The sequence below is a fragment of the Coregonus clupeaformis genome, chromosome 34 (assembly GCF_020615455.1).
Source record: "Coregonus clupeaformis isolate EN_2021a chromosome 34, ASM2061545v1, whole genome shotgun sequence".
NCBI lineage: Eukaryota > Metazoa > Chordata > Actinopteri > Salmoniformes > Salmonidae > Coregonus > Coregonus clupeaformis.
The window spans coordinates 33,649,088-33,672,699 of NC_059225.1; the positions used below are offsets into that span (position 1 = coordinate 33,649,088).

At 43.6% G+C, this 23,612-nt stretch overlaps 1 protein-coding gene across 8 annotated transcripts in view; it reads left to right on the forward strand.

Annotated features, from left to right (window-relative positions):
- LOC121550040 (SWI/SNF-related matrix-associated actin-dependent regulator of chromatin subfamily D member 3) overlaps window positions 1-23,612 on the forward strand; it is an 82,024-nt gene that overhangs the window by 40,243 nt on the left and 18,169 nt on the right. For 6 of the 8 annotated variants that reach the window (XM_041862114.1, XM_041862111.2, XM_041862112.2 and 3 more), the window contains exons 2-7: window positions 10,021-10,211; window positions 12,238-12,327; window positions 14,674-14,716; window positions 17,651-17,773; window positions 18,630-18,752; window positions 22,710-22,805. In XM_041862114.1, coding sequence (XP_041718048.1) covers window positions 10,021-10,211; window positions 12,238-12,327; window positions 14,674-14,716; window positions 17,651-17,773; window positions 18,630-18,752; window positions 22,710-22,805 — 666 coding nt within the window. The remainder of the gene's footprint in view (window positions 1-10,020; window positions 10,212-12,237; window positions 12,328-14,673; window positions 14,717-17,650; window positions 17,774-18,629; window positions 18,753-22,709; window positions 22,806-23,612) is intronic. The other 2 variants (XM_041862116.2, XM_041862118.2) reach the window with 1 other exon arrangement.

Below are 23,612 nucleotides of genomic sequence, written 5' to 3' on the forward strand. Positions count from 1 at the left end.
CAAATTCAGACAGCTGATGTTCTGAAAGAGCTGCAAAATCTGGACCCCTACAAATCAGCTGTGCTAGACAATCTGGACCCTTTCTTTCTAAAACAATTAGACGCCAAAATTGTCACAACCCCTATTACTAGCCTGTTCAACCTCTCCTTCGTATCGTCTGAGATCCCCAGAGATTGGAAAGCTGCCGCGGTCATCCCCCTCTTCAAAGGGGGTGACACTCTAGATTCAAACTGTTACAGACCTATATCCATCCTGCCCTGCCTTTCGAAAGTATTTGAAAGCCAAGTTAACAAACAGATCACCGACCATTTCGAATCCCACCGTACCTTCTCCGCTATGCAATCTGGATTCCGAGCTGGTCATCGGTGCACCTCAGCCACGCTCAAGGTCCTAAATGATATTATAACCACTATCGATAAAAGACAGAACTGTGCAGCCGTCTTCATCGACCTGGCAAAGGCTTTCGACTCTGTAAATCACTGCATTGTTATTGGCAGACTAAATAGCCTTGGTTTTTTTAAATGACTGCCTTGCCTGGTTCACCAACTACTTCTCAGATAGAGTTCAATGTGTCAAATCGGAGGGCCTGTTGTCTGGACCTCTGGCAGTCTCTATGGGGGTGCCACAGGGTTCAATTCTCGGGCCGACTCTATTCTCTGTGTATATCAATGATGTCGCTCTTACTGCTGGTGACTCTCAGATCCACCTCTACGCAGACGACACCATTTTTTATACATCTGGCCCTTCATTGGACACTGTGTTAACAAACCTCCAAACAAGCTTCAATGCCATACAACACTCCTTCCGTAGCCTCCAACTGCTCTTAAACACTAGTAAAACTAAATGCATGCTCTTCAATTGAACGCGGCTTGCACCCGTCCGCCCGACTAGAATCACTACTCTCGGCGGGTCTGACTTAGAATATGTGGACAACTACAAATACCTAGGTGTCTGGTAAGAGCGTAAACTCTCCTTCCAGACTCACATTAAGCATCTCCAATCCAAAGTTAAATCTAGAATCGGCTTCCTATTTCGCAACAAAGCCTCCTTCACTCATGCTGCCAAACATGCCCTCGTAAAACTGACTATCCTACCGATCCTTGACTTCGGCGATGTAATTTACAAAATAGCCTCCAACACTCTACTCAGCAAATTGGATGTAGTCTATCACAGTGCCATCCATTTTGTCACCAAAGCCCCATATACTACCCACCATTGTGACCTGTACGCTCTCGTTGGCTGGCCCTCACTACATATTTGTCACCAAACCCACTAGCTCCAGGTCATCTATGAATCACTGCTAGGCAAATCCCCGCCTTATCTTAGCTCATTGGTCACCATAGCAACACCCACCCGTAGTATGCGCTCCAGCAGGTACAGTTGAAGTCGGAAGTTTACATACACCTTAGCCAAATACATTTAAACTCAGTTTTTCACAATTCCTGACATTTAATCCTAGTATAAATTCCCTGTCTTAGGTCAGTTAGGATCACCACTTTATTTTAAGAATGTGAAATGTCAGAATAATAGTAGAGAGAATGATTTATTTCAGCTTTTATTTATTTAATCACATTCCCAGTGGGTCAGAAGTTTACATACACTCAATTAGTATTTGGTAGCATTGCCTATAAATTGTTTAACTTGGGTCAAACGTTTCGGGTAGCCTTCCACAAGCTTCCCACAATAAGTTGGGTGAATTTTGGCCCATTCCTCCTGACAGAGCTGGTGTAACTGAGTCAGGTTTTGTAGGCCTCCTTGCTCGCACACGCTTTTTCAGTTCTCCCCACACATTTTCTATAGGATTGAGGTCAGGGCTTTGTGATGGCCACTCCAATACCTTGACATTGTTGTCCTTAAGCCATTTTGCCACAACTTTGGAAGTATGCTTGGGGTCATTGTCCATTTGGAAGACCCATTTGTGACCAAGCTTTAACTTCCTGACTGATGTCTTGAGATGTTGCTTCAATATATCCACATAATTTTCCTTCCTAATGATGCCATCTATTTTGTGAAGTGCACCAGTCCCTCCTGCAGCAAAGCACCCCCACAGCATGATGCTGCCACCCCCGTGCTTCACGGTTGGGATGGTGTTCTTCGGCTTGCAAGCTTTCCCCCTTTTCCTCCAAACCTAATGATAGTCATTATGGCCAAACAGTTCTATTTTTGTTTCATCAGACCAAAGGACATTTCTCCAAAAAGTATGATCTTTGTCCCCATGTGCAGTTGCAAACCGTAGTCTGGCTTTTTATGGCGGTTTTGGAGCAGTGGCTTCTTCCTTGCTGAGCGGCCTTTCAGGTTATGTCGATATAGGACTCGTTTTACGGTGGATATAGATACTTTTGTACCTGTTTCCTCCAGCATCTTCACAAGGTCCTTTGCTGTTGTTCTTGGATTGATTTGCACTTTTCGCATCAAAGTACGTTAATCTCTAGGAGACTCCTTCCTGAGCGGTATGACGGCTGCGTGGTCCAATGGTGTTTATACTTGTGTACTATTGTATGTACAGGTGAACGTGGTACCTTCAGGCATTTGCAAATTGCTCCCAAGGATGAACCAGACTTGTGGAGGTCTACAATTTCTTTTCTGAGGTCTTGGCTGATTTCTTTTGATTTTCCCATGATGTCAAGCAAAGAGGCACTGAGTTTGAAGGTAGGCCTTGAAATACATCCACAGGTACACCTCCAATTGACTCAAATTATGTCAATTAGCCTATCAGAAGCTTCTAAAGCCATGACATCATTTTCTGGAATTTGTTTAAAGGGACAGTCAACTTAGTGTATGTAAACTTCTGACCACTGGAATTGTGATACAGTGAATTATAAGTGAAATAATCTGTAAACAGTTGTTGGAAAAATGACTTGTGTCATACACAAAGAAGATGTCCTAACCGACTTGCCAAAACTATAGTTTGTTAACAAGACATTTATGGAGTGGTTGAAAAACGAGTTTTAATGACTCCAACCTAAGTGTATGTAAACTTCCGACTTCAACTGTATATCTCACTGGTCATCCCCAAAGCCAACACCTCCTTTGGCCGCCATTCCTTCCAGTTCTCTGCTGCCAATGACTGGAACGAACTGAAAAAATCTCTGAAGCTGGAGACTCTTATCTCCCTGACTAACTTTAAGCATCAGTTGTCAGAGCAGCTTACCGATCACTGCACCTGTACACAGCCCATCTGTAATTAGCCCACTCAACTACCTCAATCCCATATTGTTATTTATTTTGCTCATTTGCACCCCAGTATCTCTATTTGCACATCATCTTGGTCCTCTGTAGCTCAATTGGTAGAGCATGGAGCTTGTAACGCCAGGGTAGTGGGTTCAATCCCCGGGACCACCCAAATGTAAAAATGTATGCACACATGACTGTAAGTCGCTTTGGTCTGCTAAATGGCATATTATTATTATCTTCTGCACATCTATCACTCCAGTGTTTATACTAAATTCTAATTATTTTGCACTATGGCCTATTTATTGCCTTACGTCCATAACTTACTACATTTGCACACACTGTATATATATTTTCTATTGTGTTATTGACTGTATGTTTTTGTTTATTCCATATGTAACTCTGTGTTGTTGTTTTTATCACACTGCTTTGCTTTATCTTGGCCAGGTCGCAGTTGTAAATGAGAACTTGTTCTCAACTGGCTTACCTGGTTAAATAAATGTGAAATAAAATAAAAAAAATATTGTACAACAGCTGATTAATCTATTACAGTAAGGTACTTAATTGTTACCTAGAAATGATTTGATATTGATATAAAAACTGCTGCATTGTGCCTTTAACACCGACATAAGCTTTAGGGAGCGGTAAAATGGTTGCCAATAGTGGTTAGAAATTAAGATCAGCTGTGCCGGTGATCTTAGCGCATATTAATGGTTTAACGAGAGATCACCTTGTGTTAAGACGGTGCTCAATGTTGGTTGCAATTGACCCATGAAATTTAAAGCCAGAGACTGTGGCATTGTTGTGGCTATCGGTGTGATTTGAGTACTTCAAACATATAATATGTTTTACAGATCCTAAAGGCCTATTTCCTATTGCCATTTGTTCCTCATGTTATGCTGGTCGTAAAATGGCTGATTCTGTGGCTGTTTTCCCATGTGGGCCTGCTGTTAAGTATGGTTGCATCCCATACCATATTCCCTATATAGTGCACTACTTTTTACCAGAGCACTATATGTTTGACCGTCCTGTGAGCTCTCTGACAGGGAGGAACATCTGCAGTCCCAGAGTGGAAACAGTGGTGACCCCTAGGTTACAGTAGTGACAAACTGCTCTGTCTGCTCCCAACGTCTCCCACAACTCTATTTCACACAGTCACTCAACCGAATAACTGCAGATAAGATGGAGTTAATAAACGGATTACTTTGAGTGCTGTTGATGATTAATAGTGTTTGGGTTTGTGTGTCTTTTTGTGCCTTTAAGCGATTGGAGATGTGCATACAGTATGTTAGTTCCCAATACTCCCCAACTCGGTTTATCTTGATTTCACAACAGTTTAGAGTCGATTGAAAACCCACACAATTTCTCCCCAATGGAAAATGTTAAAGCGCTAGCTTAAAACATGGGTGTTGCAACATCATCCCAGAGATCTTATTTGGCAGAACAGTTTGACCTACAGAACAGTTACTGTGTTTGGTCTGTTATGAAATTAGACTCTCCTTGTCCACTAACACGTCATCAGGCAAATTACTTTTACAGAGGAGGAATCCCAAAATGTATGTGTAAAGTGGTAAAAATAAATGTTGCTAGATGTGGCAGACATTTTATAGATAAAACGATAAGTAGTATATCGTTTTTAAACGTGTGCATGCTTTTCTCCTGAGGACGGTCTTTTGACCAAATGACAATCTCCCCGAATTCACGGGAGAGCTGAGGAGGTGGTCAGTAATGTGGGGCTATTGTCACTCCATTTTCCACACTGTGAGGTGCCACATTTCACAGCCACCAGGGAACCATACTGCAGAACCACTTCCTGACTGATGAAAAGAGTTGGGTTGCGTCCCAAATAGCACCATATTCCCTATATAAAGCACAACTTTTGACCAGGGCCCATAAGGTTAAAAGTAGTGCATTTATAGGGAATAGGATGCTATTTGGGATGTAGCCTGGGAGGCTTTTAAACTCTCCTACCAAGGCAACTTTGATACAAAGTTGTAAAGGTGATTGTTTGCCAGATCACAAGGGTTCCTATCTCAGCTATTTGTAATGAATAAGTAGTTATTGCAGGAGTCAAGACAGGAGGTGTATGTAAAAATAGGTTTTTAGCCTCGCTCAAAGAATGGCATGAAATAACCAATGTGACACAGATCCTCCTTGTGGAATGATTATAATACCATTATATCCACACTTTAAAGCAAAATCGGTCATTATAATTGGCATACAATGTCCTCTTAAAACTAAGTACTTAGTGTTTCCCCTTTGTGGTTTTGTTGGATTTACCACTCTCAAATGGCATGTCAACGCTTTTAGGGAAAGTGCCGTATTAAGAAATGTTTCCCTCACAAAAAAGTAATGATTGACTTTATAATCTCATGGAGCATTGATGTCATAACAAAATCGAGATAGAACAAATGTTCTTTGTATTTACTCTTGTGCTTGTTGCACATAGTCCTAGGACTCCGGAACTCTCCTCTCATAGAGTACCATAGTATGAGTCATAATACCCATAAAACCTAGCGGTCAAACAAGGAAATGGTTCCAATCGTTTTTCCACCATTCATTTTTCCCATAGGGAATTTTAGAAACACTTAAAATAAGGGCTGTGTTTCGTGTAGACTTACCCTGGCGTGACGTTTTGATAACCGTGTAAATCTCTCTAGGACAAGGTGACTTTTATCAATATATTTGCCTGTATTTACCCCACAAAAATGAAATGCTAATTAGCTGCTAATATGGCTATCATAAAGAACTACAAATGGCTTGATGATCTGGACGAGACTGCCAAAATTACATTCACATTTACATTTTAGTCATTTAGCAGACGCTCTTATCCAGAGCGACTTACATTTAAAAAAAAATTGTTTTTGTTTTTTTATACTGGCCCCCCGTGGGAATCGAACCCACAACCCTGGCGTTGCAAACGCCATGCTCTCCCAACTGAGCTACATCCCTGCCGGCCATTCCCTCCCCTACCCTGGACGACGCTGGGCAAATTGTGCGCCGCCCCATGGGTCAAATCGAGGCATAAGTAAGAATCTCTGGATTAACTATCTAATGTTGGCTACATTTAGTAATGAATACATTGGCTACATTTCTTTAAATTAACAATTCTGTGAACTGTCTTGTGCAAGTTAACAATACCTGATAGCAAAGGTGTCAGCTAGAAATCAAATCAAATCAAATTTTATTTGCCACATGCGCCGAATACAACAGGTGTAGACATTACAGTGAAATGCTTACTTACAAGCCCTTAACCAACAATTTCAGTTTTGTTTTTAAATAAAAAAAAAAAAAAAGTGTTAAGTAGAAAATAGATAAGTAAAAGATAAAAGCAAATAACTAAAGAGCAGCAGTAAAATAAAATAACAGCAGGGAGGCTATATACAGGGGGTACCGGTACAGAGTCAATGTGCGGGGGCACCGGCTAGTCGAGGTAATTGAGGTAATATGTACATGTGGGTAGAGTTAAAGTGACTATGCATAAATAATAAACAGAGGGCTGTTCATGATTAGCTGTTCAGGAGTCTTATGGCTTGGGGGTAGAAGCTGTTAAGAAGCCTTTTGGACCTAGACTTGGCGCTCCGGTACCGCTTGCTGTGCGGTAGCAGAGAGAACAGTCTATGACTAGGGTGGCTGGAGTATTTGACAATTTTTAGGGCCTTCCTCTGACACCGCCTGGATGTACTGGGCCGTACGCACTACCCTCTGTAGTGCCTTGCGGTCGGAGGCCGAGCAGTTGCCATACCAGGCGGTGATGCAACCAGTCAGGATGCTCTCGATGGTGCAGCTGTAGAACTTTTTGAGGATCTGAGGACCCATGCCAAATCTATAGGCTTTGTCGTTCCCTCTTCACGACTGTCTTGGTGTGTTTGGACCATGATAGTTCTTTGGTGATGTGGACACCAAGGAACTTGAAGCTCTCAACCTGTTCCACTACAGCCCCATCAATGAGAATGGGGGCGTGCTTAGTCCTCTTTTTTTTCCTGTAGTCCACAATCATCTCCTTTGTCTTGATCACGTTGAGGGACAGGTTGTTGTCCCGGCATGTGCAGGAGCTTGCAGGAATTTGTAGTCTTGCATGATGCCTACTTTGATGCTAATTAGAATGTTCAAATCTGAGAGTAAATAGAGCCGAATGTATTTATAAAAGTCACCTTGTCCGAGAGAGATGTACATGGTTATCAAAACGTCACGCCAGGGTAAGCCTGGGAAAAATGAATGGTGGAAAAACTATTGGAACCATTTCCCTGTTTGACCGCTAGGTTTTATGGCTATTATGACAACTCCACTGTGGGGCTCTATTAGGTAGCGCTTTGATTTTTCTCCTCTCATTGGGTAGCTCTTTGGGTTCTCTCCTCATTGGGTAGCTCTGGGTTCTCTCCTCTCATTGGGTAGCTCTTTTGGTTCTCTCCTCATTGGGTAGCTCTGGGTTCTCTCCTCTCATTGGGTAGCTCTTTGGGTTCTCTCCTCATTGGGTAGCTCTGGGTTCTCTCCTCTCATTGGGTAGCTCTTTTGGTTCTCTCCTCATTGGGTAGCTCTGGGTTCTGTCCTCTCATTGGGTAGCTCTTTGGGTTCCCTCCTCATTGGGTAGCTCTGGGTTCTCTCCTCTCATTGGGTAGCTCTGGGTTCTCTCCTCTCATTGGGTAGCTCTTAGGGTTCTCTCCTCTTATTGGGTGGCTCTTTGGATTCAGTTTTTTGAGCCCATTTTGATTCCATCTCCAGTCAGACAGTTAGCTGCGGCATCAAGCAGAGCCTGGGACAACAGCTGTTGTCATGGGACAGACACATAGAGTGACTGACAGACAGCCACAGGTGTTGGCCCCCCCATTTTTTCCCCAGGCATCACAGGGTTGCCAGGCAAGCTGGCCGCTGCTAGATAGTTGGCCACTTGGACATTTGGCTTCAGTGTAAAGCCCCAGCAGGTGTGTGTGTGTGGAATCATCACTGTTGGCCCTTTCTTCAGGGTGTGTTTTGAGTGATCTTGCTATCACCAAGAATAAGAGATACATGAGTGAGTGAGAAAGGAATCATCACACATGAATACTATGAGACTTGATTTTATTCATTCAATGTATTATTAATGGCATCACTGGAGTAAATTGTACCTGGGCTAGGACATAAACCAGGGGTTCCCAATCCCGGTCCAGGAAGGCATCAGTATGTGAACGCTTTTGTTCCAGCCCTGGCTTAACACACCTGATACAGACCAGTCATATGAGTGAACACTACATATCGAACCATGACGTCTGTGTAGGGTTGGACAATATTTTTCACATTCTAAATATGCTTTGAGTAGTTCATGACCCTAGGGTGGCAATACATACATTAAAAGTGATTTCAATGGGTCTTTCTCCATTCTGATTGTTTTATACTGTTCAATCCAACTTGAAACAAAAACACATTTCAGCATTTCCTGCACTTTTGTTATAATTTCCACACTGTTCCAAGCAGAGCTGCATGATATCGGCAAAAATATGGGCATAGTTAATAGTGAATTGGTGAACTGTTGGAATCATGGAAATATAATTATTAATCTAATTCTATCGTTGGAATATAGTGGAGAGCACATTGAATACATGGTTGTTTACATGACAATTAATGAATAAGCCAGGGAGGAATTGACAGGGCAGGAACCAAAGTGTTGGTCAGTGTTTCCAGGGGACCCTAATTATATGTTACATTACATGTTTTCTTACTTCATCTCATGTAGCTAGCTAGCTAACATATCCATGCTTCGCCTATTCTTCTCTGATTTAGAAGATACCATTGCACAAACAACATGATTATCTAGGCCTACACCAGCACTGGTACCAGGCAAAATATTTGTATAACTAACCCAAGATAGACCACAGCCTGTTTCCAATGGGAGCAAATTAATCATAATGGGCAAAACAAGCAAGGAGGTGGGCAGAGCCAAGCACGAGCTAACAAGATCCTGTTGACGCGTTCTAGAATGTATTTGCATTTTTCCGTTAGAGAATGCCTACTCTGTGAAGTGTGCGTGTCCAATAATTCAATTCGTCCTTGCACTCCTTCTAAACAATGCCATTTTTTGAAACTTTGGCAAAGGGTAAAGTCTGCTAAACTTAGTCCACTCTGTTCGTAACAAATTATAGTTTTGGGAACAGAACTGTATTGCGATCAAATGTTTAATCGATGAGAAAATTTGCAAAATGTCGGCCAAAATCCAATTTGCTCCATCTTCTCCCACTGCCGACAACTGGGCTTCCTCTCATCACCATATTTGGTGGTTAGTGGAAACGCCAACCGGATGCTTCAGATTTATACATCCTGTGAAACATCTGGCTCATTGTTCTATATGTGACCAGGCTGTATTATCTAGCTATGTTTGCACTGACTCTTAGTACATTTAGTAAGCTAGCTAGCCAGCTAACTAGCGATTAGCATAAGTGGCTAATATGATTTGTTTTAGCCAGATATTGCTAATGACAAACTAGCAGACAGTAGTTTTCACACAGTAAGCTACACAAACTAATAGTGTATTTATAGAACGCATATAGAAAGCAGCATCGTTGTCACCAACGTCTTTCTGCATTTATCTGAACATGCAGACTGCAGAGTGAACGACAAGAAAGTGCTCTTGACTCTGTGGTCGAGCAGCTGCTCTCTCCTTGAGTGACGGGGCGGGGCTTGGTGTAGTTAGCGGCATACAGCAAGAGGAGAGGGAGAAAGATGAGTCAAGTAATACCGTTATAGAAGGTAAAGTAAAAACCCAAACCGGTCCGTGCATCAATACCGGTATATAGTAAAATACGGTATACTGCCCAGCCCTACGTCTGTGTATTTGATATGTGCAGTAACTAACACTGTGTCTCCTGTCATCTCTAGCGTCCTGGAATGCCCTCTGGAGCTAGGATGCCCCACCAGGGTGCCCCAATGGGCCCCCCCGGCCCCCCGTACAGTGGGAGCCCTACGGTGCGGCCCGGCCTGCCCACCCCGGTCATGGAGCCCAGCCGCAAGAGACCTGCCCCCTCCCAGCAGAACCAGCAGCAGCAAAACATACAGAACCGGGCCAGAAAGTGAGTCACACGGCCAGGATTCATCCAACCCCCATCCCCTCTCACCCTGCAACCTAGCCCTCTCTACGCCATGCCTGCCTCTGGTCATGTTTCTGTGTGTAATATCTGCAACTTACCATCTGCATCTATCAGACCGAGTGTTTCTCACTCCTGTGTTGTACTGTGAGTGCTCTCTCTTTCTGTGCTCCCCCTACTGCTTGCTTTAGTATTGCAACCTCGCCACTACTGTCTGACACTGCTCACCCCTTATCTACATTTGGCCGTTAGGTTTAGCCACAGTATGATCTCTGTTTTGTGGTCTGTTAGCTATCTGGATCAGTATATTGTGGAAAACCATCTACACTCCCCAGAATAAGAGCTAACCTGGGTTATGAGATATAATGCATTGTCTCCACCAAAACAAATCAGTCTATCCCATGAACTGGCTTCTAAAAAGACTTGACAGTGACAAAAACAGTTCCTCAGAACCACACAAACACACACACTGTGTTGTGCTTCACATGTACACCACCGGTCCTGAGTAATTCCTCAGGGAGGCGATTGAGCCAGGTGAAGTTATTAGAGAGTAGATCAATTCTCTCTCTCTCTCTCTCTCTCTCTCTCTCTCTCTCTCTCTCTCTCTCTCTCTCTCTCTCTCTCTCTCTCTCTCTCTCTCTCTCTCTCTCTCTCTCTCTCTCTCTCTCTCTCTCTCTCTCTCTCTCTCTCTCTCTCTCTCTCTCTCTCTCTCTCTCTCTCTCTCTCTCTCTCTCTCTCTCTCTCTCTCTCTCTCTCTCTCTCTCTCTCTCTCTCTCTCTCTCTCTCTCTCTCTCTCTCTCTCTCTCTCTCTCTCTCTCTCTCTCTCTCTCTCTCTCTCTCTCTCTCTCTCTCTCTCTCTCTCTCTCTCCCTCTCCCTCTCTCTCTCTCTCTCTCTCTCTCGCAATTGATCCACTCACAATTAAGCAGCCTTGTCAAACAAGGGCCAGGAAAATTGTTGTCCTGTGTCGGCCCTCCACCCCTACCCCCATGGCTCCCTCCCTGTGGTGAGCCTGCCTGATCGATGGCCCAGGGTGACCCAGTTGGTGACACTCTCTCTGGCAAAGCGTATGCTTGTCCTCTGGCAGCCGACAGCCCCCTCCACAGCCAACAGCCCAGCAGAGCACAGCCACCTGTGTTTGCAGTGTCATTGAGACCGTATGGCTATTGGGTAGATCCACCTGAGCTCACCCTGTCGAGCCAGTGCTTTTCGACCCATACAAATCTGCCACTGCTACTAAAAATAAGGCATATTCAAATGTCAATTTACAGAGATGCTAGAAATAGTTTTGTGTTAATGCAGTCGAGTCAAAGATCAGTTTTAATTAGGTACTTTTTGCAGTGTAGTCAATAGGATGTTTTTCGCAGAGAATTATAGGACAATCCTATAATTCGTGAAAAAGCTTCAGGTGCAGCTGAAGCACCATCGAGATTCAACTATACCTTGCACATAGAAAACCCATAAAGACTATAGACCTACATAGAAGCATTCAGATATGCCCAGTTTGCCCACACACTACTTTTATCAATACTACCTGGATCCTAGTAGGACTAGAGGTGGTGTTTTTGCTTCTCTGTCACTCCTTTTTCCACGGTGTGCTAGTCTGTGCCTTAGTACCAGTGTGTTCATTACCAGTGTGTCTGCTTGTTATTAGTGTGCCATCTAAACACTGAAACACTGAAGTGAGTGAAGCATGATTCCCCACTGTCCAATGAGAACCTTTCCCTGCTGGACAAGCGTCCAATGAGACCCCCGGATCCACTGATCACCAGGATCCACTATGTCCTCCTCTCTCACTTTGCGTGTGCATGCACACAGATGCACCCCCACACTGATGCCTGTACATACTACCGCCACACTTGCACCGATACTAACGCACCCTCACTTACACAGACACACACACGACCACCGAGTTTGTCCTTCAGTACAGACATCCTGCTTGCTGCCACCAGTGTGTTGTCACACCAACCAACCTCTTTAATCGGACAACCTTCAAATCACATCAACCCTTAGGAAGCCAGTGGGATTCCCTGGAGCCAATGAGATGCCAGTGAGGCAGATGGACATGAGAGATGCCCAATCAGATCCAACGCTCGGATCAAAGTAGGAGTTTATTCTGCTGCATGTCCGTTTTTTTCACACGTTTTTACTCGCCACCCTGCCCTGCCCTCTCCCCTGACCCCCAACCCCAGCACTTCCTAGTGTAGGCTTGGTCACCCCACCCCCAAATGTTACCCCAAACAAACCTCTATGTTTGTCTCCCCATGAGGAAAGCTTTACCAGGTGTTCATTAGGGTACCTCCAAATGTGCAGATGCATGCCTTAGACTGAAGCATGGCATGATGGGAACAAATGATGCTGTAAGTGTCTCTTTTAGGAATGTCAGCAACACCAAAGGATGCCCCAACACCTCTTTTATCAACTTTGTTTTTTCTGTTTTGGCTCGATGTGATGTTTTCATAGTCTCTTTAGGGTTGTGATTCCCAGTATATGACCCTCAGATCCCTTTGAAATGTAACCAAGCCAGCCCCCGATGTTGCTCTAATGTGTTTCAGCATTTGGCCTGTTAACATACCCTAATTATTTTGCCCTGGCCTGTTAAAATATTTCAGAGTGAGACTGAGGTCCCTGCTTTGTGTGGCAATGTCTAATACAGTTTGACAGTACTCCCATATCCTCACACTATATCTGTCCCAACCATTAGATTATACGTCTGTCTCCGTCCTATGGTGCACTTAATACAGGGCTTCCAAAATGGCTTCCCTCAACCAGACATACTGAGGAAGCTTGAGAGAGCACAAACCTATGACACTATTTCAAACTTGTTCTCTCAAATCAGTGTCTGGGCCCAATATTAACAATGCACCACTGTTCCGGGAATAACCGATTCGTAACAAAAGCATAATGCAAGCCAAGTGTCACTGAGGAGTGACAGACTGCAGCTGCAGAACCTAACTAGATAGGAAAGTAGAGTCCGAAGGCATCATAATCATACCAGCACACCTCATTTGCCTTAGCTGGGACCCTTGGTAAGTAATCCATCAGGTGTCGTAACACAAATTATGTCCAAGACAAGAAATGAAAATATTTATCCATATCTTTTCAATATTCTTTCATACCCAAAGAATTTGACAAGTATGCTACTGAAAGGTTCCCTTACGGAAAAAAACCCACATGATTTCAAATGGAAAATCGCATGTTTTGTGAAATCATGTGAAACCATGTGATTTTGGAACACTTCACATGTGATGATATTTCACGTGATCATATAACCTTTCACATGAGATTTCACAGGTAATGCCCTGCAAACACAACTGAGTCATTATGGTACACACACAGTGCTTTTAACATAGTGTTTTCAACGTACATATTTTACACACTTTGACTTACATGAGACTACATTGTGTATGTTAATTTATACAGTAATCCTCACTTGGGATTTGAACTCTTGGTTCACAGCATTCCGATCTTTCTGTTACTCCACCATGTCCGTGTCAATAGTTGATTTCACCTGTATTTCTACACTTTGGACTTCAAAGTAAATCTCAGTTTTGTTAAAAATACACTCAAGAAAAACTATTATATTTATCATAGCGATTCAAGAGTAACATTAAAACAGAATATGCCCCACCAACATTGGACAACGGTGATTTTCCACATGTGAAATCCTGTGGTTTTTCCATAAGGGCAATGACATTCTTGGAATGTTGTCATGGTCCCCTGGAGGTTTTTGTCTAGTTCAAATGTTGTCACGTGTGGTTTCACAGTATTACATGTTGACATTTTGAATCACCATGTTGTAATCTTTCCCCCACATGAGGTCATGTTTTCACATGTGTAGTTACATGTTATCACATGTTGCTTTTACATGTCACATGTTATCACATGTTGCTTTTACATGTTATCACATTAACTTTACATAAGATCAAAAGGGTTATAGGCGACTATATTTTTCTCCTCATCGGAAAGAAGAAAGTTGGATTCAGAAGCTGTTATTGGTGGTCACATAGCAAATTGGGCTCCCGAGATGGCCACAGTTGGCATAGCAGCCAACACTCACTAACATACACACGATCTACAATATCAATAAAGAGAAGGCTATGCGGTACATTGGATGGTATAGCATGAGTCATGAGGTATTTCATGTGTCACTTTGAATGTCACTAGTTCCTGCTCTCCAGGTGGCATACCTTACTCCTACCTCTGCTGGATCCCCCAAAACACACACATCCGCATTGCGTACACACACACATACACACACATGCGCACCACATACACACACACACAAATACACACACCACTCAGCCCACACACACACACACAGCTGGGACACTGGGGTGCTGGATGTGGCCCAGCATTTTAGCAGATGGCCTGGGTGCTACGCTATCAGTCACCATAGTAACATGCTCTCTTTTTCCATTTTCTCTCTGTCTTTCTCTCCCTCTGTAGCGCCAAGAGAAGGAAAATGGCAGACAAGATTCTTCCACAGAGGGTGAGATTGCATATATTTGTCTTTTTTTCCCATTACTCGAGTGTTTGCGTGTTATTATCCATTCTCTGTTGAATAGAACGTGTGTGTGTGCGTGTGTTTTGATCTAAGGGCTTGGAGGGGCAGATGATTATGTGTTATTACAAATGGAGCGAAAAGAGATGCTTGGGTGATCAGAGGCTTGGCGCAGGCTTGGCGGTGGGTGCCGTTTTTGAATGGTTCCTCTTATTTTCAAATGGAATAATCAATAGACTGCTATGAAACAGAGCCCGTATAAATCAACCCTATGGTTTAGAAGAGGCGATAGAGTAGGCACATCTTCTCCACAGGTGAGGGTGTGTCTAGTGTGTGGTCCGCGTCAGGGCTAAACAAACCCACATCTAGCCGATATCCTCTGCCTGCCTGCGCCACAACCTCCGCTCTCCCCTCCATGCCCCCCTGCCCCGTCTCAGCCCTGCCCAGCCTGTTTACATTGGTTGGCCATTGATTTTGTAAAGACTGCTGCTGGTGTCACTGGACTGGAGCCCCAAGCTGCTCCCAGTCGCTCCTGTGGGTGTCTCTGTAACACAAGCCAGACACAGAGAATGGAGATAGTGGCATGGCTCAGCCACCACACCGATGACTCAGGGACAGGGAATGTCCGCACTGCATTCTGTCTGCACTGCACCTCAACCTGGTGACAGACAGACAGACAGACAGACAGACGCAGGTAGAGAAGGAATGAGATGAGATGGTTGAGGGAACAATGAACGGAGAAACAGATAATGCAGTGGGAGAATCTGGGAGTCTGTGCCCAGTTTGGTAAGCAGCCTTGCCACCGTGCGGAGTCCCTCCATCTGGGAATGAGTATGGTAATGTGTCAGGGAGGGTAGGGGCAGGTTGGGTAGGGGTGGGGTTTGCGCTGATGCACCCGCTGCATTTCAAATGCGGTCTTAGCAGCACCAAAGGCCAGACTGGTGCACCAATTAGTGAGTGGTGCTGGGCAGTCACAGCTCCTATGGGCACTACTTCCTGCTCTGTCGCCTTCATTAGGTGTGTCACTCCTGTAATAGAAGGACAAAAAGATTTTGAGGGAAAATGGCGGCTTGAGAGACTACAGTCACCGCTGCAGTGCAGTCACCAGACATGCTATGATCGCAGAATGCCTTATCTTAATAAAACCAAAGCTTAAACGCATAACTCAGTCAATACCACAACTTATTGTCACATTCATATTTTTTTCTGTGCAATTTTACTGGATAATAGGATTTTTGTTCTTCTAAAGCAATAAAGGGCATTAAATATGATAAAGTACAGTGGGGGAAAAAAAGTATTTAGTCAGCCACCAATTGTGCAAGTTCTCCCACTTAAAAAGATGAGAGAGGCCTGTAATTTTCATCATAGGTACACGTCAACTATGACAGACAAAATGAGAAAAAAAAATCCAGAAAATCACATTGTAGGATTTTTTATGAATTTATTTGCAAATTATGGTGGAAAATAAGTATTTGATCAATAACAAAAGTTTCTCAATACTTTGTTATATACCCTTTGTTGGCAATGACACAGGTCAAACGTTTTCTGTAAGTCTTCACAAGGTTTTCACACACTGTTGCTGGTATTTTGGCCCATTCCTCCATGCAGATCTCATCTAGAGCAGTGATGTTTTGGGGCTGTCGCTGGGCAACATGGACTTTCAACTCCCTCCAAAGATTTTCTATGGGGTTGAGATCTGGAGACTGGCTAGACCACTCCAGGACCTTGAAATGCTTCTTACGAAGCCACTCCTTCGTTGCCCAGGCGGTGTGTTTGGGATCATTGTCATGCTGAACGTTTCATCTTCAATGCTCTTGCTGATGGAAGGAGGTTTTCACTCAAAATCTCACGATATATGGCCCCATTCATTCTTTCCTTTACACGGATCAGTCGTCCTGGTCCCTTTGAAGAAAAACAGCCCCAAAGCATGATGTTTCCACCCCCATGCTTCACAGTAGGTATGGTGTTCTTTGAATGCAACTCAGCATTCTTTGTCCTCCAAACACGACGAGTTGAGTTTTTACCAAAAAGTTATATTTTGGTTTCATCTGACCATATGACATTCTCCCAATCCTCTTCTGGATCATCCAAATGCACTTCAGACGGGCCTGGACATGTACTGGCTTAAGCAGGGGGACACGTCATGCACTGCAGGATTTGAGTCCCTGGCGGCGTAGTGTGTTACTGATGGTAGGCTTTGTTACTTTGGTCCCAGCTCTCTGCAGGTTATTCACTAGGTCCCCCCGTGTGGTTCTGGGATTTTTGCTCACCGTTCTTGTGATCATTTTGACCCCACAGGGTGAGATCTTGCGTGGAGCCCCAGATTGAGGGAGATTATCAGTGGTCTTGTATGTCTTCCATTTCCTAATAATTGCTCCCACAGTTGATTTCTTCAAACCAAGCTGCTTACCTATTGCAGATTCAGTCTTCCCAGCCTGGTGCAGGTCTACAATTTTGTTTCTGGTGTCCTTTGACAGCTCTTTGGTCTTGGCCATTGTGGAGTTTGGAGTGTGACTGTTTGAGGTTGTGGACAGGTGTCTTTTATACTGATAACAAGTTCAAACAGGTGCCATTAATACAGGTAACGAGTGGAGGACAGAGGAGCTTCTTAAAGAAGTTGTTACAGGTCTGTGAGAGCCAGAAATCTTGCTTGTTTGTAGGTGACCAAATACTTATTTTCCACCATAATTTGCAAATAAATTCATAAAAAATCCTACAATGGGATTTTCTGGATTTTTTTTTCTCAATTTGTCTGTCATAGTTGACGTGTACCTATGATGAAAATTACAGGCCTCTCTCATCTTTTTAAGTGGGAGAACTTGCACAATTGGTGGCTGACTAAATACTTTTTTTCCCCACTGTATATTGTGTGGCCGGTCAGAGACACTAAGAGAGTTATTTGTTGATTCCCCCTCTGATCAGATCCGTGAGCTGGTCCCTGAGTCCCAGGCTTACATGGACCTGCTGGCCTTCGAACGTAAACTGGATCAGACCATCATGCGTAAACGGGTGGACATCCAGGAAGCCCTGAAGAGACCCATGAAGGTAACACATATCATAGGCCTGAAGTATCTCACTACTATAATATACTTTACTGTAGGAGGGGCGGCAGGTAGCCTAGCGGTTAAGAGCATTGGGCCAGTAACCGAAAGGTTTGAATCCCCGAGCTGACAAGGTGGAAGAATCTGCCGTTCTGCCCTTGAGCAAGGCAGTTAACCCCCAACAACAACTGCTCCCTGGGCGCTGATGACTTCGATTAAGGCAGACCCCCGCACCTCTCTGATTCAGAGGGGTTGGGTTAAATTCTGAAACACACATTTCGGTTGAATGCATTCAGTTGTGCAACGGACTAGGTATTATTTTTCCCTATACTATAATACTATCAAATAAAATAAAATAAAATGTTATTGGTCACATACACGTGTGTAGCGAAATGCTTGTGTTTCTAGCTCCGACAGTGCAGTAATATCTAACAAGTAATATCTAACAATTTCACAACCTATACCCAATACACACAAATCTAAGTAAAGCAACTGAATTAAGAATATATAAATAAATATATGGACGAGCAATGTCAGAGTGGCATAGACTAAGAATGATGGTAGTGCTGGTGAGTTACCGCCGCTCTGATATCCAATAGTTCTTCCCGGCTGTATGTAATAACACAAACAGTTTTTTGTATAACATAATACAAAATAAATAAAAAAACAAAATACTGCAAAGTTTCCTAAGAGCTAGAAGCAAGGCAGCCCTCTCTGTCGGCGCCATTTTCCATACTATGACCTTTGAACAATGTAACATGAAACATCTCTGTATTTTCCTCTAGTACCAAGGTGCCCAAGACTGATGTGTATAGAAATGACCACTGGTTCCAACAGTGTCTTTGTGTTTGTGTCGACAGCAAAAGCGTAAACTGAGGCTGTACATCTCCAACACCTTCAACCCTGCCAAGCCCGACGCTGACGACTCGGATGGCAGTATTGCATCATGGGAGCTGCGGGTTGAGGGGAAGCTGCTGGATGATGTGAGTATTCTACTTCCTGTAGGACGATGGAATATCACTGGATCAATTCATAGTGATTGGTTTGTTTGATTTTGTTTAGAAAAGTTCCTATTTTCCTCTCATTGTGAAGTCTCCTCTATGGATATTATGAACGGTTTCTTTTGAACTGTATCTCTACCACTAAGTCAGTTATCTCCTCAGGACATACACTGCTCAAAAAAATTAAGGGAACACTTTAACAACACAATGTAACTCCAAGTCAATCACACTTCTGTGAAATCAAACTGTCCACTTAGGAAGCAACACTGATTGACAATAAATGTCACATGCTGTTGTGCAAATGGAATAGACAACAGGTGGAAATTATAGGCAATTAGCAAGACACCCCCAATAAAGGACTGGTTTTGCAGGTGGTGACCACAGACCACTTCTCAGTTCCTATGCTTCCTGGCTGATGTTTTGGTCACTTTTGAATGCTGGCGGTGCTTTCACTCTAGTGGTAGCATGAGACGGAGTCTACAACCCACACAAGTGGCTCAGGTAGTGCAGCTCATCCAGGATGGCACATCAATGCTGTGTCTGCGTAGTGTCCAGAGCATGGAGGCGCTACCAGGAGACAGGCCAGTACATCAGGAGACGTGGAGGAGGCCGTAGGAGGGCAACAACCCAGCAGCAGGACTGCTACCTCCGCCTTTGTGCAAGGAGGAGCAGGAGGAAAACTGCCAGAGCCCTGCAAAATTACCTCCAGCAGGCCACAAATGTGCATGTGTCTGCTCAAACGGTCAGAAACAGACTCCATGAGGGGGGTATGAGGGCCCGACGTCCACAGGTGGGGGTTGTGCTTACAGCCCAACACCGTGCAGGATGTTTGGCATTTGCCAGAGAACACCAAGATTGGCAAATTCGCCACTGGCGCCCTGTGCTCTTCACAGATGAAAGCAGGTTCACACTGAGCACGTGACAGACGTGACAGAGTCTGGAGACGCCGTGGAGAATGTTCTGCTGCCTGCAACATCCTCCAGCATGACCGGTTTGGCGGTGGGTCAGTCATGGTGTGGGGTGGCATTTCTTTGGGGGGTCGCACAGCCCTCCATGTGCTCGCCAGAGGTAGCCTGACTGCCATTAGGTACCGAGATGAGATCCTCAGACCCCTTGTGAGACCATATGCTGGTGCGGTTGGCCCTGGGTTCCTCCTAATGCAAGACAATGCTAGACCTCATGTGGCTGGAGTGTGTCAGCAGTTCCTGCAAGAGGAAGGCATTGATGCTATGGACTGGCCCACCCGTTCCCCAGACCTGAATCCAATTGAGCACATCTGGGACATCATGTCTCGCTCCATCCACCAACGCCACGTTGCACCACAGACTGTCCAGGAGTTGGCGTATGCTTTAGTCCAGGTCTGGGAGGAGATCCCTCAGGAGACCATCCGCCACCTCATCAGGAGCATGCCCAGGCGTTGTAGGGAGGTCATACAGGCACGTGGAGGCCACACACACTACTGAGCCTCATTTTGACTTGTTTTAAGGACATTACATCAAAGTTGGATCAGCCTGTAGTGTGGTTTTCCACTTTAATTTTGAGGGTGACTCCAAAGAGTGTAACTCCAAAAATGTATGCACGCACGACTGTAAGTCGCTTTGGATAAAAGTGTCTGCTAAATGGCATATTATTATTATTATTATTATAAATCCAGACCTCCATGGGTTGATACATTTGATTTCCATTGACAATTTTTGTGTGATTTTGTTGTCAGCACATTCAACTATGTAAAGAAAAAAGTATTTAATAAGATTATTTCATTCATTCAGATCTAGGATGTGTTATTTTAGTGTTCCCTTTATATTTTTGAGCAGTGTATTTTCTGGCAGGTTGACGTTTATTGTGATGAGTCTTGTCCTGGAGGCAGAACTGAGCGATTTTGTAGAAATTCATGAAAACTAGCCTTTTGGTCTTAATTTAAGGTTAGGGTTAGGCATTAGGGTTAACAGTGTGGTTAGGGTTAGATTTAAAATCAGATTTTATGACTTTGTGACTTTGCCAGCTTGTGACCAAAATAATGTATGTGCTAACTGTAAGTCGCTCTGGATAAGAGCGTCTGCTAAATGACTAAAATGTAAATGTAAATGTGACCACTCTGGAGAGCTGCCTCCAGAACAGGATTCATGACAAAAAATGCTAACCTTCTATTTTCTGGGGGATGATATTTATTTGAATGTGGCAGCATGGTGGGTTGAATTGACTTTTCACCACAGTGAAATACCTTCAGAAAAATCTGCGGCCATGTCTTAATCCTTCAACCAAGTATGAATATTTCTAGCTCTTTGATCCAGGAGCTGCTTTGTGGAGTGTTTGCCCCACAGTCATGGACGGCAGTCGGGTATAGTTCTAACTTATCTCCACAACTCCACCGTCGGCCGACTTCAGTCAGCAACAAGATGTGTTTGTTTTGTTAGGCCTTCGGAGGAATGATCAATGTTTCGCTAAATGTTTGCACAGATTATGCCTGAAACAGGAACAGCAAGATGACCATAGATTGCTTTCGCAGAGTAAGATCGACTTCAAATGGTGGCTCAACTCTAATTCTCTCATCTGTTTCGAGGCAGGGCTGTCATTTCACAGTGGTTGGGACCATTTTGAGGTTTCTGAGCCCACAAATATTTTTGGTCCACTTTTAAGGAAGTGGACCCTGAGAATATCCTGTTTTCACATTGTGGCCTAGGGCCTACAGTAAATACGATGATATCACTGCTTTGGTGTCCTAGAAATGTTGCTATAGTCAATGACAACAGTATATCAAGTTATCTAAGGCAGGTGTTAAACAGTAGTGCATAGGGGTCTAGTTGGAATCACTCCTGGAGACTGATTTTCAGTAACCAGGAAACAAACAAGGACCTAGCCCAAAGGCCAGCAGATGGCGTTATTGAGTCGTTTCATCTTACCGTCCAAAGGGAATGCATGCAGCCGGCTACACTCGTTTCCCCCGTGGACCGGTTCGTACATAAAACATTCTCTATTCAGGCTGCAAAGGAATCCATTTCTTTCTTAACACGATTTAATGTTGAGAAAGCGGAAAAAATGGAGAAAATATGCATACTTTCTTTATGAAACATCATGCTAGAGTGGCTAATGCTACTTCCTGATGTTGCGCCCCGCGTTCAACCAGGGTTAAACAACAGACTGCTGCAACCTGATTGGCTGAATGCGATAAGCAACATCCGGAACTAGCATTCCTAGGCATTAGCCACTCAAGCATGGTGGTGAAAAATGCTGTTTCATAAAGAAAGTACGCATATTTCCCCATTTTTTTCCACCTTCTCGACATTAAATAGAGTTAAGGAGGAAATCGACGCCTTTGCAGCTGAATGGAAAATATTTTATGTACGAACCGGTCCACAGGGATACGAGTGTTTAGTCTAGATTCATTCAGATCAACCGTTAACCGGCACTCTTGTGATCAATGTCACGAAGCCACACCTTTCCCACTCGTGTTAGAAGTTTAGAATGAGAAAGTGTAGGCTATATAGAAATAATGACGCTCAAATTGAAAGTCATTCAACAAAATAATGAGGATTTCTATCAGCCTAATCAAGGTGTAGATTACATCACACATTCCAGTATTCAAACTTGTAAACACGGCTGCATGGGATTCCTACTAATGCGACTCCCTGCAGGCAATGGCAATGTCCACGATAGCTATAATGCCGGGAGCTGCTAGTGGATTTGACAGCTCTAACAAGGTTCCACCTCTGACTCCGTCAAAACACTAGCTAGCGCAAAACACCATTGGCTAGCTCAAATCTGATTGAATCGTGGCCAATGTCAGACTACAAAAAACTGCTTTACAAAGTGGGGAAACCCTATCTACAATGTAAACATGTTTGCGTGTGAGTTTGTCGATGTTATACACTTCAAATGTTCATATCAGCCCAAATGTTCCATCCATGTTAAACTATTTCACCACCTCTCTTTATTTCGTAGCCTGGGAAGCTGAAGAGGAAATTCTCCTCCTTCTTCAAGAGCCTGGTGATTGAGCTGGACAAAGACCTATACGGTCCTGACAACCACCTGGTAGAGGTGAGTTCATGTTCCCTGATGACCGCTGACCGTATACCTGCACCCTCTGTCCTCTCTGTCTCACTCTCGTCTCCTCTACCCTGTCTGTGTTCCGTCCATAGAAATAGAATGAGAATGGAATGTATTTTTTGTAATGTCAGTTGAGGACACTTTGTGCTTTACTGCTTTGGGGACCCTCAAAATGTCCCCCAGTCCACTCAATATGGCATAATTAACCTGAATGAGGACGTCCGTTCTATTCAATCTAATTCTATGGTCTTCAGCCTCATCCAGATCTATTCAGCAGATTTTGGGCAAACAAGGGGTTAACCATAGTCTTTAACCACTAAAGACTCTTGGGATCTTATCTTTAGTTACAATGCAGCTCACAATGTACACTCCCCTGTACAAGATTAGGCCATTGGCTAGTTATGATTCTGAGAAAATAAATACACTACCCACTGGGCACACACGGGTTGAATCACATTTTTTTCAATGTAATTGACAATGTAACGTATTGTGACGTGGAATCAACGTGGAAAATACATTCGATATGAAAAAAGTCATCAACCAGTACTGTTTTCGTCTCATTTCAACCAGCGTTGTAAACTTTGAAATTAGGGTAAACTTCAACTTAAATACATTGACTTAACCTGACTTACAGGTTGTTACATCAATCTAGTTTCAATATAATAATCAGAACTATGTATATGTTGAAATTGCGTTGAAAATTCCACATAGAAACGTTTAAAAACGTTTTCATCCTAAATTCAATATATATTCGGGTGGTTGAAATTATGTTGAATTGTATATTTGATTTGACAGATT